At 40.9% G+C, this 12058-nt stretch overlaps 1 protein-coding gene across 1 annotated transcript in view; it reads left to right on the top strand.

Moving 5' to 3' along the window:
* LOC310858238 (germ cell-specific gene 1-like protein) overlaps window positions 1–12058 on the top strand; it is a gene marked incomplete at both ends in the record, with an annotated part of 33438 nt that overhangs the window by 13082 nt on the left and 8298 nt on the right. The window contains one exon of the mRNA XM_083764346.1: window positions 10159–10311. Coding sequence (XP_083620472.1) covers window positions 10159–10311 — 153 coding nt within the window. The remainder of the gene's footprint in view (window positions 1–10158; window positions 10312–12058) is intronic.

Below are 12058 nucleotides of genomic sequence, written 5' to 3' on the forward strand. Positions count from 1 at the left end.
CTCACAACGTGTTGTGCTGTGACACGTTGTGAGCTTGTAGATCGGCTATTTCAGCATGCAACTAATTGTAAAATGATTTACTTTACTGGATCTCTTGTCCACTAGTCCCTTCTTAACATTTTAGTCTAGTTTTTTATTTGTTGACTAAATTGTATATTATATTTAGTCTTGGTTTTAGTCATGGTAGATTGATTATTTTTTAAACTGAGATTAATCTGATTAAAAAAATGTAATCATTTGACAGCCCAATACATTAAAGGTGAACTAGCTAACTTTGAGCATATAATACCCCCCCCCCCCCCCCCCCCCTCTTCATCCATTGCAGTTTCTGTCTGTTGGGGGAGGAGGGGAATTCTGCCGGATCACTTAATTAATTGATCACTTTAATTGATGTACTTCAAAGAGGTTGTTGTAACGATGAGCTGAGCACTGAGTTGATTGATTGGGACATTAAATGGTAGCGTTCTCTCTGATCAATGAATGAATACATCAGAAGAAGACATCAATCACTGTGACAACTGTCAGAGTTGAATATATAGTTTTCATTTAGTTTTAGTCACATTTTAGTCACCTGGAATGCGTTAGTGTTAGTCTAGTTTTAGTCGACTAAATGTCATGAGATTTTAGTTGACTAAATCTACAGTTGATTTAGTCGACTAAAATGTATTTTGTCAGGCCTTTATGCCGTCGTAATGAGTGTTTTTACACTTGCTGAAAATAGCCGATCTACAAGCTGTGCGCTTGTAGATCGGCTTGGATGTTATGGCTGTTATGGCATTGGATGAAGTGTATAGGATAATTCATATTGTTGATGCGGATAGCATATTTATATTCAGCCAATCTATCACGGAGGCGGCGCTTTGTCCTGCCTACATAAAAGATATTAGGACAGGTACATGTCAGGCGGTATATGATGTGGGTATAGTATTACAGTTATAAAGTTGTTAATCTTATAGATTTTCTGTGTTTTGAAGTCAATAAAACGATTTAGTCTGTGAGACATTAGAGCAGTGGGGACAACTCATGCAAGGGTTGTGTTTCATCTGCCTTTATTTACATTCTTTATACCAACGATTGTGTTGGCCATTTCCAAAATAGATCCATCGCCTTTATTTACATTCTTTATACCAACGATTGTGTTGGCCGTTTCCAAAATAGATCCATCGCCTTTCTTTACATTCTTTATACCAACGATTGTGTTGGCCATTTACAAAATAGATCCATCGCCTTTCTTTACATTCTTTATACCAACGATTGTGTTGGCCATTTACAAAATAGATTCATCCACAGCTGGTAGTGCTGTCGCCTCACAGCTAGAAGGTCCTGGGTTCGATTCCCGCGCGGGACGCTGTGGGTGCTGGCGGCGTGTTTCCTCCTCCGTGTCATCAGTGCCCATACCCGAAGGCGGGGTTGGCGAAAGGGCCTTTCTGTGTGGAGTTTGCATGTTCTCCCCATGTCCACTAGGTAGGTACCCTCACATGTTCTCCCCGTGTCCCCTAGGGTAGGTACCCTCACATGTTCTCTCCCTGTGTCCCCTAGGGTAGGTACCCTCACATGTTCTCCCCGTGTCCCCTAGGGTAGGTACCCTCACAAAAAACATGCAGTAATCCTGGTCTCTAAACTGCCTCCCCCTGGCCAGCCGGGGCGCCTGATGGAGGGGAAAGGAACTGGTTGGAATAACGTGTTCCTTCCACGGGCTACGTCCAAGCAGGGAAACTCCCCCCTGTCAGGTGTAAAGGAGCAACTTGGACACTCGGGCATGAAGGAAGCATGAGTTCAAGTCCGTTGCTCTCCCCAGGTTGGCGGAGGGTGTGTAGAGCCCAGGATCACATTAGATGATTGACACAGGGGTGAAAAATGCATAGATTTTAGACGTTCCCCACAATCCCTCCAGCAGAGTGTTGTCAACGGACAGACTGTAGATATTGTAACTATCTAGGCACAATTATTGATGACAAACCTAAATACTGATGGCATGTATAAAAAAAGGTCAACAACGCCTGTACTGCCTAAGGGAAATTGGCTAAGTTCAATGTCGACAAGACTCTGGTGAAACTGTTTTACAGTGCCTATACACACCGTCATTTCTTTCTCCATTATCTGTTGCTATGGCAATCTGTGCATCAGAGACAAAAAATCCCTATAGGGAAAATTGTAAAAGTGGCCTCAAAAAATGATTGGCTCACAAATGAACGGCCTAGACTAGATCTTTAAGAAACAGGTGCTTAACAAAGCTCTGTGTATCCGAACTGATGCTGCTCAGCCTCTACACGGAGAGTACATCCTTCTCCCATCCGGCCTTCGCTTGCGAGCCCCTTATTGTGCCACAAAAAACAGGCACAAACATTCCTTTGTCCCTGTCTCTATTCACACACTGAACTCTGCTGTGGGTAGATCTAGGAGATAACCTTATGATAAGCACTTTTCACTTTTTACTGTATTATCTCGTGCCTATAATGTCTATGCACAACATGCACTTTTATGACCTATCGCATAGCACTTTAACGCCTGCACTTTAATGGTTGTGTGCACCTTTTACTCTGGTATCTGCTATGTGAACTGTTTGTTTATTTGTACTGTTTCATTGTTTAATGTACTACTCTATGCTGCAACCCAATTTGCCCTTCGGGGACACTAAATAAACTTGAACCTTGATCGTGCCTCTGATACTTTTGTGTTTTGAGCTGTGTTTCTTGTTGCTATATAATTGTCCACCTTAGAAAAACTTTTAAAGCTGTGCGAGGCCTAGGGCCCCTACCTATATCTCGGCCATGCTAAATGGTAAATGGTGCATTTATATAGCGCCTTTATCCAAGGTGCTTTACAGAGATTGTGCATTACATTCACCCATTCACACACACATTCACACACCGATGGCAGCGGAAACCATGCAAGGTACCAACCAACACATCGGGAGCAAGTAGGGGTTCAGTGTCTTGCTCAAGGACACTTACACACTAACTCTGGGGGAGCCCTCAGGGTTTGAACTAAAGCCGTACAACCCACCACATACCCTCAGATCGGTGGGTAGGGCGTTCGCAGGCATGGCTCCATACTTGTGGAAGGTAACAAGATGACTCGCCCCGTTTCTGTTTTCCTCCCAGAATTTTCCCCAGTGAGGGGTGGGAGAGGCTGGACAGCAGACGGCTGGACTTTGAATTTCTCTAACTATAAACTCTCATTACAGCAGACAAATATAATTTATGAAAAGCTAGTACAGTGAAGTCTGTTCACAGAAGTTGTTGTGGGATGGGATATGTGGGGATTATCTGACGAGGTACCATTTGAGTCGGCAAAACCTTACATATACTAAATAATACTAAATTGTTTATAGGGTCAATATAAGTAAAATAATATAGCCTTTCTACAGGAGTATCTTTTTATATTTTTCCAAAAAGAATACAAACAGCCAATAGCATATTACAAAGTTATCCCCCTCACTGGGGAAAATTCCGGGAGGAAAAACGGGCAAGCACCGGGGCGAGTCTTCCGGTATTCTTGTGGAATGCCCTACCCCAGAACCTGAGGGATGCAACCTCAGTGACTCACCTATTCACACAGGCTTTCCCCTATAGATTTATTGTATTGCCTTCACTATGTGGTATTGTTTTATTTTATTTCTTCTGTTCTACTGCTGTAACGTTTTATTGCTGCTGTTTTATTCCAGTTAAGTTCCTCTAAACTGATGTATTGCCTTTTTATATTCCACGTACTGGAAAGCACTTTGTAAATTGTCACTATAATTATATCCATTGAATAGAGTTAGGTTCAATTATAGAACTACACAATTACAACTAACTGAGCAATTCATGTCATAAACGGGTGCTTTTGTTACCACTCTTTGTATTAGAAGCATGTCTAGGGGGGAGGGGGGGTGGAGCACAGTAGCCCTATGTTAAATTTTGATTAATGGGGGAGATTGTTCTATTGTTCTCATTGGCCCAATCGTTCAAACACTTTGACTCTCTCGTATAAGAGGAGCTGCTCTGTTGTCATTTTCTCCACAACACCTCCAGGATATCTCAGTCATCTCTGATCACATATCCAGACTTCAGGTGAAGATGAACTCTACCGGCCTCAACTCTGCTGAGCACGATCAGGACAACAGCAACCAAGGTATGTCACATTATACTGTACCAGTGTACCAAGTGTAAAATGACTTCTACTGGATCTCTTGTCCACTAGTCCCTTTATAACATTTTTGTCTCGTTTTTATTTCATGACTAAATTGTCGATATATTTAGTCTTAGTTTTAGTCATCATAGCTTAGTTTTCATTTAGTTTCCATTTAGTTTTAGTCAGTGAAAAAAGGTAGTCGACGAACATTTTTCGTCTTAGTTTTAGTCGACGAAAACAACACTGGTTTCATGGAGAAATGTCTTTCTTCCTATATCAACCACCTTTCCTTTCTATTTGTTCCCAATCCAGCGTCTTGTCATCAGCCTGTCTTTCCTGTCCTACCAGCGGCGAGTGGACAGACATGCTCGTTGAGGAGAAAACACCACTGCTGCGATCAGTGTGGGAAGTACTTTCCGAGCGTCTCGGCGCTCAAAACACACCAGCTGATTTACGACGGGGAGAAGCCCTACGGATGTGCTCAGTGCGGACAGCACTTCACCACCATGCCCAACCTCCACAAGCACCAGAGGCTCCACACCGGGGAGAAACCCTTTCAGTGTGACGTGTGCGGGAAAGCGTTCGGTCAGTCACATCGCCTGGAACTCCACAAGGCCGTTCACGTCATCGCCGGAGATCATAAACTGTTTACGTGCGGTGTGGATGAAGGACAGTGTGGGAGGAGTTTCACCGATCCGAGCCACCGGAAACTCCATGAGCGAAAACACGTGATGAGCATTGCAAACTGCTATTATGAAAGTTTTTTTGCCCATGACAAAAATGGTCATTTTTGCCACGGTTAGTTCCTTATCTTGATGGGGTTCTACAGGTGGTCTCCACACAGCTAAATGAGGGGTAGTTGGTAACCAAATGGACCCTTATTAGAGCTTTAACCCTCTAAGACCCAGCGTTGCTTTATAGCAACAAGTTATATTTTAATTAATTACTTAACTTTTTTTTTTTCTGTTCATTTTTCACCTAAACGTCATCAGTGATGTTCATTGCAATGCCATTTCAATGCCATTGGTCATGATATTTGCATATAAATACCCCCCACAGAGGCTGAAATTCACACAAATTAAAAGTTTCTGGACTCTTGAACATTTTTTAACAATTTACAATTTAGGCATTTAGCAGACGCTCTCAACGCTATGATGAATTCCTGTTCTGTTCTTTGACTATATAGAGAAGTCTCTAAATGTTTTGATGAATTGAACATGGTGGACCCTCTTGTAAACAAGTGTAATGCTTAATTGGGTCGTCCACTCACAGTTGACAGTCTTTGTATTGAGTTGTGCTTGAAATGTACTGTAATTCTGCAAACTGTTTAATAAATATTTCAATTCAATTCAAAAGTCAAATATGTTGTATTACTTAATTTTTCAAGAAGTCTACAGAATTAGAGAATGTAGAATAATTGTTATTTTGATCAACTTTTATCCTGTTATCTCTCCCACTATGGTACCACATCAATACAGCATGCGGAATTGTGGACACAATCTTATGCAACAACAACAAAACATTTGTAGTTTTGGGTCAGAGAGGCTAAAGGTCATCGGGGTCCGTGCGTCCAAATGCATAATAAATAAGTACTTCTACTCGAGTACAATTCTGAGGTATAGGCCTGTTTGTTCTTTCTGTTCGTTCTTCACTTTTACTTCACTTTGGTCTCGGATCCAAATGTTTTACCTTTTACTCCCACTACAGTATTTAGAAATGTAAGCTGCTTAAGCTCCTGCTGTGCACGCCTCGTGTGTGTGTGTGTGTGTGTGTGTGTGTGTGTGTGTGTGTGTGTGTGTGTGTGTGTGTGTGTGTGTGGACACGTACACAGTTTGGTTGTAAGAGGCTTCCAACAACTTGGGATGCCAAAAAAAAAGCAGCTACACGGCTTGTTGAAATTCAAGCACAAACTCGATACAAAGACTGTTAACTGTGAGTTGGACGACCCAATAAAGCATTACACTTGTTTACAAGAGGGTCCACCATGTTCAATTCATCAAAACATTTAGAGACGTATACAAATAGACACTTCTATACAAACTGGCCCGCCGATAGGATGGTTTCTGTACACAGTGGGGAACTCATGATGTTTGGTTTTGTATCGTCTTGGTGTTATGTTGTTTCTACAATTTACAATTTACAATTTAGGCATTTAGCAGACTCTCTTAATCCAGAGCGACTTACATTAAGCAAGAACAAAAAGCATGGGAATACATCACAAAAAAGCATTTATCATGAAACATGCGTAAGCTAAGAAAGTAACAGTGGAATATCTATATTATGAGACTATACATATAAACTATATATCTATACTACTATGGTATACATATGTACTATGGCGTGCTATGACTATATACAATGCAATTATAGTGCTGTCTACATAACATGCTATAAGTCTGTATCAAATACTATCTAAGTCTACAGAAATGTTATCTAAGGGGGTAGGGTAAGTGCTATGGGCCATGATGGAGTCTGAAAAGGTGGGTTTTCAGACTACGGCGGAAGATTGGGAGTGATGCTGCAGTTCTGACTGCAATGGGAAGTGCATTCCACAGTTTTGGAGCCAGAAGGGAGAAGAGTTTGGGACGTGTGGAGCGTTGTTGTCCCGGCGTTTTTAGTGAGGGTACTTCCAGCTTCCCTGCCTTTCTGTACTGTGTGCTGCTTTTGTTGTTGGTGTTGAACAGACCTTTGAAGATGAATATCCTTCGGGACAATAAAGATTGTCATTATTATTATTATTATTATATATCCAAAGAACAGAACATAGGAATTCATCATAAAGGAGGTAAACAATGATGTAACTCTTGAAGAGGGTTGTGGCATGGCAGCAGTGTTGTTTTTGGCAGCAAATTTCTATTTTAGTTTTAGTCCATAGTCTCTTGAATAGTTTTCACTTAGTTTTAGTCACATTTTAGTCACCTGGAATGTTCTAGTGTTTAGTCTAGTTTCAGTCGACTAAATGTCATACAATTTCAGTCGACTAAATATACAGTTGATTTAGTCGACTAAAATGTGGTTTGACAGGCCTTGATGTCGTTGTAATGACATATTTCATATTTCAGCATGCAACCCAGCATAAAACTGGAACTCTTGTCCACTAGTCCCTTACTAACATTTTAGTCTAGTTTTTATTTGTTGACGAAATTGTCAGTATATTTAGTCTTGGTTTTAGTCATCATAGATTCGTTTTTATTTAGTTTTAGTCAGTGAAAAAAGGTAGTCGACGAACATTTTTCATCTTAGTTTTAGTCGACGAAAACAACACTGGTGGCAGTTCACCCTGCCACTAACGGCACATCACACTCATAACACTCCACTACAATACACCATGACACAACAGCCAGGGGCCTTAATTGTTCATTAGTTTGGTGAGTGCACACACTAAAAACTGGTATTAACATTGTTCCTGTGCTGTTTTCCAAATATATTGTTATTTCTTTCTTTATTATTTACCATTGTATGTATTATCAAGGTTATGACTTTTGTTTCTTGTTTACAGGTTCAGGTTCAGGTTTATTTGTCATTTGTATAGATACAGAGTATACATACAATGAAAATTATTTTGCTCAGAGCACTCTCAGTCTTACATACACAGGACATAAACAAACATCTATAGTGCAAGAAAAGACAAAAAACAGGAAAAGAAAAGTGCAAGTGAAGTGAAGTGCAATACAGTTCAAGGTCAGCTGTTCAGCAGCCTTACTGCCTGGGGGTAAAAAGTTAAAACTGTTACTGAGACGGGTGGTACGAGATTTGATGCTCTGGTAGCGTTTTTTGCGGGGTGGCTGGTGTCTTCCATGATGTTGTGGGCTTTTTTCTTACAGCGAGTGGTGTAGATGTTATGGAGACTTACCACAGTATATTCTGGCTTCTGGGCAGAGGCAAAGCACCAGAGGAGTGGCTCAGGCGGCCTTATATGGAGGGGGAGATCATGATTGGTCCATGAGTGGACCATACCATTACCATCGGTGGGTTTTGTTTAAAGAGAAGAGTTATGATATGAATACTTGTTTGAGTAATATGGTCAATAGACCAGGTGTTAGACTGCATGGTGTTTATACCATTTTGGGAATTATATATATTGTCTTTGGACATAATGGGCTAAACTGTGTTGTAACTTGTAAGTTTCAGACAGGGATGGTTTGGTCTAGTGGGAGGGGCCTGGCCTTTATAAGCAGGAAACCTGCCACTGCCCAGGGGTCATTGTAGGGCTGTACCTGGAGCTGAGAGGACCTGTAGCCAACCTGGCATGCAGTTTATGTGTACAGTTTGTTTTGACGGGAAACCATGTTTCTTTTTCTCTGGACACAAATAAGGTGAATAAAAGCAATTGATTGCATCAAATGACTCTGACTTGACATTGTCAATACTTTGAGTATTCCAACTAACTTTTTTGAGTATATTTTTGAGTATTTTGAGTATATTTTTGAGTATTTTTTTTTGTATTTCTTGAAGTATTTTTGAGTACCTTGGGGATTTCTTTGACTTTTTGAGGACTAATTCAAGTGCCTATGGCACATTCTACCCGCACTCAGAGTGTGACAGAGGGTCCATATACGGTTAAATTTTACGCACTCAAGAGTTAAAGCTCTAATCTCTTCCACTATCGGAAGCCGCCAAATATGGCGAAGACGCTGTTCCTTGTACCCCTGAAGGGTGTAAATATGGTGAAGACGCTGTTCCTTGTACCCCTGAAGGGTGTAAATATGGTGAAGACACTGTTCCTTGTACCCCTGAAGGGTGTAAATATGACTAGACGCTGTTCCTTGTACCCCTGAAGGGTGTAAATATGACTAGACGCTGTTCCTTGTACCCCTGAAGGGTGTAAATATGACGAAGACGCTGTTCCTTATACCCCTGAAGGGTGTAAATATGACGAAGACACTGTTCCTTGTACCCCTGAAGGGTGTAAATATGACGAAGACGCTGTTCCTTGTACCCCTGAAGGGTGTAAATACTGTATGATAAAGACACTGTTCCTTGCAGTGTTGTTTTTGGCAGCAAATTTCTATTTTAGTTTAGTCATAGTCTTTGGACTGAAACTTCATTTAGTTTTAGTCACATTTTAGTCACCTGGAATGTCTTAGTGTTATATAGTTTTAGTCACCTAAATGTCATAAGATTTTAGTCGACTAAATCTACAGGTAATTTAGTCGACTAAAATGTGTTTTGGTGGGCCTTGATGCCATCGTAATGAGTGTTTTTACACTTGCTGAAAATAGCCGATCTACAGCTCACAACGCGTCGCGTTGTGAGCTGTAGATCGGCTATTTTCAGCATGCAACCAAGAGTAAAATGACTTATACTGGATCTCTTGTCCACTAGTCCCTTCCTAACATTTTAGTCTAGTTTTTATTTGTCGACGAAATTGTCAGTATATTTAGTCTTAGTTTTAGTCATCGTAGCTTAGTTTTCATTTAGTTTCCATTTGTTTTTGTCAGTGGAAAAAGGTAGTCGACGAACATTTTTCGTCTTAGTTTTAGTCGACGAAATTGTGGCCCCTGGTGTTCTCTGAGGTTCTGTGTGTGTTCTGCAGGGACCCTGTGGCCCCTGGTGTTCTGAGGTTCTGTGTGTGTGTTCTACAGGGACCCTGTGGCCCCTGGTGTTCTGAGGTTCTGTGTGTGTGTTCTACAGGGACCCTGTGGCCCCTGGTGTTCTGAGGTTCTGTGTGTGTTCTACAGGGACCCTGTGGCCCCTGGTGTTCTCTGAGGTTCTGTGTGTGTTCTACAGGGACCCTGTGGCCCCTGGTGTTCTGAGGTTCTGTGTGTGTGTTCTACAGGGACCCTGTGGCCCCTGGTGTTCTCTGAGGTTCTGTGTGTGTGTTCTACAGGGACCCTGTGGCCCCTGGTGTTCTGAGGTTCTGTGTGTGTGTTCTACAGGGACCCTGTGGCCCCTGGTGTTCTGAGGTTCTGTGTGTGTGTGTTCCTCAGGGATCCTGTGGCCCCTGGTGTTCTCTGAGGTTCTGTGTGTGTGTGTGTGTGTGTTCTACAGGGACCCTGTGGCCCCTGGTGTTCTGAGGTTCTGTGTGTGTGTGTTCCTCAGGGATCCTGTGGCTCCTGGTGGTGTCCGAGGTTCTGTACATCGTGCTCCTGGTGGTGGGTTTCAGCCTCATGTGTCTGGAGCTGGGCCACTCCAGCACGCTCATCGACGGCCTCAAGGTCAACGCCTTCGCCGCCATCTTCACCGTGCTCTCAGGTGAGCTTTAACCCATTCTGACCTGAGATCAGATTCATACCAGGTTTCCACTGGACACACACTGGTCTGATTAACCCATTCTGACCTGAGATCAGATTCTAAAAATGTCAGTCGCTCTTCGATTATTCAAAAATAGCAGACCTACAAGCTCGTAGCGTGCCACTCGGTGGCGCGCTATGAGCTTTAAGATCTGCTATTTTTTAAATAGCTAAAGCATAACGTAATGCTAACACCAAAAGGGGTTCCCAAATCCTAAAATGGGTAACCCTCTAAGACCCGCATTAATTTCTACTTGCAAAAAAATAGATTTCAACCTTACTACTACTTTGTACTACTAGGACTAAGACTAAAAAATATGTAAAAAAAAAAAAAAAAAAAAAAGTTTGATGAAAAATGTATAATAATTATATAATAATATAATAAATTAATAATTTACATTTGGGTGATATCTTTCACAATAATGAATAAAACATGTTCTAGACATTCTAATGATCACAAAAAAACATATATTACAATTATTTTACCTACTTTTATTAGGGTTAAAGGTCAGCCTCCGTGGGGGGTATTTATATGCAAATATCATGACCAATGGCATTGCAATGGCATTGCAATGAACATCACTGATGATGACGTTTAGGTGAAAAAAGAACAGAAAAAAAAGAAGTAATTAATTAAAATAAAATTGTTGCTAAAAAGCAACGCTGGGTCTTAGAGGGTTAAAGGCCTGATGCGTTGGCCACTAGAAACGGTGCTTAGTAAAAACAGAGGGATGTGTCGGGGTGAGCGGTGAGTGGCTTATACCACCGCGGCCATGAACTGTACCATATGCCGACGGACGGACGGACAGACGGACGGACAGACGGACGGACAGACGGATGGGCAAACAGATTGCAACAGATTTGACTTAAAGGGGATATGTTAATTCACCAAATCTTCCAAAATGAATACTGGAATGACTGCCTTCATATACTGCACTGAAAAGCCATAGGCGATTTAGTAGGGCATTCACAGAGCTAGTATTTAAACTAATATAACATAATAACTAATATAACATAAACGATGTAGTAGGGCATTCACAGAGCTAGTATTTAAACTAATATATCATAATAATGAATATAATGACTAATATAACATAAACGATGTAGTAGGGCATTCACAGAGCTAGTATTTAAACTTATATAACATAATAACTAATATAACATAAACGATGTAGTAGGGCATTCACAGAGCTAGTATTTAAACTAATATAACATAATAACTAATATAACATAAACGATGTAGTAGGGCATTCACAGAGCTAGAATAAACTAATATAACATAATAACTAATATAACATAAACGATTTAGTAGGGCATTCACAGAGCTAGTATTTAAACTAATATAACATAATAACTAATATAACATAAACGATGTAGTAGGGCATTCACAGAGCTAGTATTTAAACTAATATAACATAATAACTAATATAACATAAACGATGTAGTAGGGCATTCACACAGCTAGTATTTAAACTAATATAACATAATAACTGATATAACATAAACGATGTAGTAGGGCATTCACAGAGCTAGTATTTAAACTAATATAACATAATAACTAATATAACATAAACGATTTAGTGGGGCATTCACACAGCTAGTATAAACCTTGGTGTCACTTCAGGTCTTCAGTGCTGTGTGTTTGCGCATGCGTGTGGGTGGGTGGGTGTGCGTGCGTGCGTGTGTGTGCGTGTGTGTGTGTGCGTGCG

The sequence above is a fragment of the Protomyctophum parallelum genome (genome assembly GCF_964188405.1).
Source record: "Protomyctophum parallelum genome assembly, chromosome: 5".
NCBI lineage: Eukaryota > Metazoa > Chordata > Actinopteri > Myctophiformes > Myctophidae > Protomyctophum > Protomyctophum parallelum.